This window comes from Chaetura pelagica, unplaced genomic scaffold (assembly GCF_000747805.2).
Source record: "Chaetura pelagica isolate M959 unplaced genomic scaffold, ChaPel_1.0 scaffold26, whole genome shotgun sequence".
NCBI lineage: Eukaryota > Metazoa > Chordata > Aves > Apodiformes > Apodidae > Chaetura > Chaetura pelagica.
The window spans coordinates 551,129-553,260 of NW_009953793.1; the positions used below are offsets into that span (position 1 = coordinate 551,129).

A 2,132-nucleotide genomic window follows, 5' to 3' on the forward strand; every position below is an offset into this window, starting at 1 on the left:
TTCTTTCTCTTTATTCTCTTTTATTTTTTTTCCCTTTTTAATTTTTTTTTTTCCTTGCAAACACGTTTAGGTTTTATTTTTAATTTATTTATTATTATTACTATTATTATTTTTAGAACTGTTTTCCATCTTTCTTCATAAATAGGCACAGAATAATTTTCTCTTTCAAAAGCCAAACTGCATCTGATAAATTTACAAGCCTTTGCCTTCTTCCATGACATGCCACCCACGCAACATTTAGGTCGGGTATATATATTACAGCTTTCTTTTACAGCAGAAAACTTTAAGTCTTTAGGAGGGTGAGACTTGTGGGTCACCTTAAATGCTCTGTTGGTCACCGCGTGAGCCTCGGCTGCGCGCCCGGCGTTGCCAGGAATAGGTGTCACCTTTTTGTTTTTTTTAACCAGAAGTCCTCAATAGTAAACTCGTTTATAAGCTGATAATAAAAAGTTTATACCATGAGTTATTTGTGTAGTCCATGATCTGCATCCATGAGGCCCCAGAGCCACAATGCCCGTCGGCGTTCTGCCCGCAGGAGGTTTGCAACACGGTTTGGGAGGGAAGCTGCGCCCCAGGAGCTGCTCTGGGCCCAGGTGAATTCCCCTTCAGACAGGCCGAGTTTCTCTTCGGGTCAGTGGAAGTGCAGGGGGCAAAAAAAAGAGTCTTAAAAAGGTAAAGTGTCCAGGAAAAGTTTGTCGATTATTGCTGGCGGTGGCACCAAATCTTCCAGTTTCAGGTAGAAAATGCGTTGCAGCCCCTGCGTGCAAAGCGTGCGGAGTTCGGGGAGCTTCCCCAAGAGTTTGGACAAATAGTTGGGGCGATTCAGCCCCCCGTTATTAAAAGTCACATGGTCTTTCAGACAATTTACAATCTTGTTCTGAAGCTCTTCCACCCTCTTGGGTTCTTTAAGCCCGTGCCTCTCTGCAAAAAGAGAAGGGTGCGGGACATGACGGGCCTGACACGGAGGGGAAGGAGGGACAGGGGGTGCCCGGGAAGGGGGACACACTGACCTGTCACCATGGCCAGGGCAGCAATGCAGGAGAAGGCAGAGATATCGATGTTCATGTTTTGCAAGTTGGAGGAAAATTCAACAATGGAATCGATCCACTCCCCGAAGCCGCGGACGCACTGCAGCCGGTGCAGGACCACCCCGTTGCAGAAGATAAGCTTGCCCTCCACTGGGTTTGACCTGGAAGGAATAGGACAAGCCCAAGAGGGGCAGATGAATGGATGAGTCAGAAAGGAAAAAAAATGAGATGGGAAGAGGAAAAAATAATAGAGAAGAAAGAGAAGGAGAAAAAGAGAGAGAGAAAGAGAAGGAGAGAAAGAGAAGGAGAGAAAGAGGAGAGAAAGAGAGAGAAAGGAGAGAGAAAAAGACACAGAAAGACAAAGACAGAATGAGAAAAGATAAAGAGGAAAGAAAGGAGAAAAAGAGAAAGAAATAAAGAGAGAAAGATGCCAAGAAATAAAAATAAAATTAAGAGAGAAAGAGAAAAAAGAAAAAGGGAAAGGGGGGGGGGAGATAAGATGAAGGGGAGAAACGCTAAACAACTAATTACTCGAAGTGCAATAAATGAAGGATTTAAGAGGCACCTAATTACCAAGGAGTTAATAAAAGGCAGATCAGTGGACCTTGAAAGGCCCTGCCTTCCCAGGAGCTGCCCTGGGAGCTCACCTGTACGCCAGCCTCAGCACGAACAGCTCCAGGAAGGCGGATTCGAAGAGCAAGTCCTGGTCCGTTTTGGGCAGGTCAGTGAAGCCGGGGATCTTCTCTGCCCATCCTCGGATGATCTCCATGGAGCCCGTCAGGAGATCATAGAACTGCTGGATGTGCTGAGTGTCATCTCCGCTCATCTGGTAGTCGGGGTTAGCCTGGAACTGGAAATTCATTTCAAAAAGCACTTAATGAGGTTCTCTAAAGTATATAACCCGTGAAATTGCTAACCCCGATTCTAGTCGGGGAGCCAGGTTTTTATAACAATTAAACCTCTCCCTGACCAGTGAGGAAATTAGATGTTCCGGGGCAATTAATTCAATTAGGAGCGGCGCTACCGGGTCGCCGCTCTCCCCTCTGCCGAGGGCGGATTCTGTGCGGCCCGACCCCGGGGGAGCCAAGGGGCTGGAGCCCCCCC

General features: G+C 46.9%; 1 protein-coding gene across 1 annotated transcript in view; it reads right to left on the reverse strand.

The window, feature by feature from the left end:
* Nucleotides 1–415: 415 nt before the first annotated feature.
* The window catches only part of NR4A2 (nuclear receptor subfamily 4, group A, member 2), a 5,637-nt gene continuing 3,920 nt past the window's right edge, over nucleotides 416–2,132 (reverse strand). Inside the window, exons 2-4 of the mRNA XM_010001073.1 lie at nucleotides 1,676–1,878; nucleotides 1,011–1,189; nucleotides 416–921 (exon numbers count right to left, since the gene is read on the reverse strand). Of these exons, the coding sequence (XP_009999375.1) occupies nucleotides 665–921; nucleotides 1,011–1,189; nucleotides 1,676–1,878 (639 nt within the window). The 3' untranslated portion in view covers nucleotides 416–664. The remainder of the gene's footprint in view (nucleotides 922–1,010; nucleotides 1,190–1,675; nucleotides 1,879–2,132) is intronic.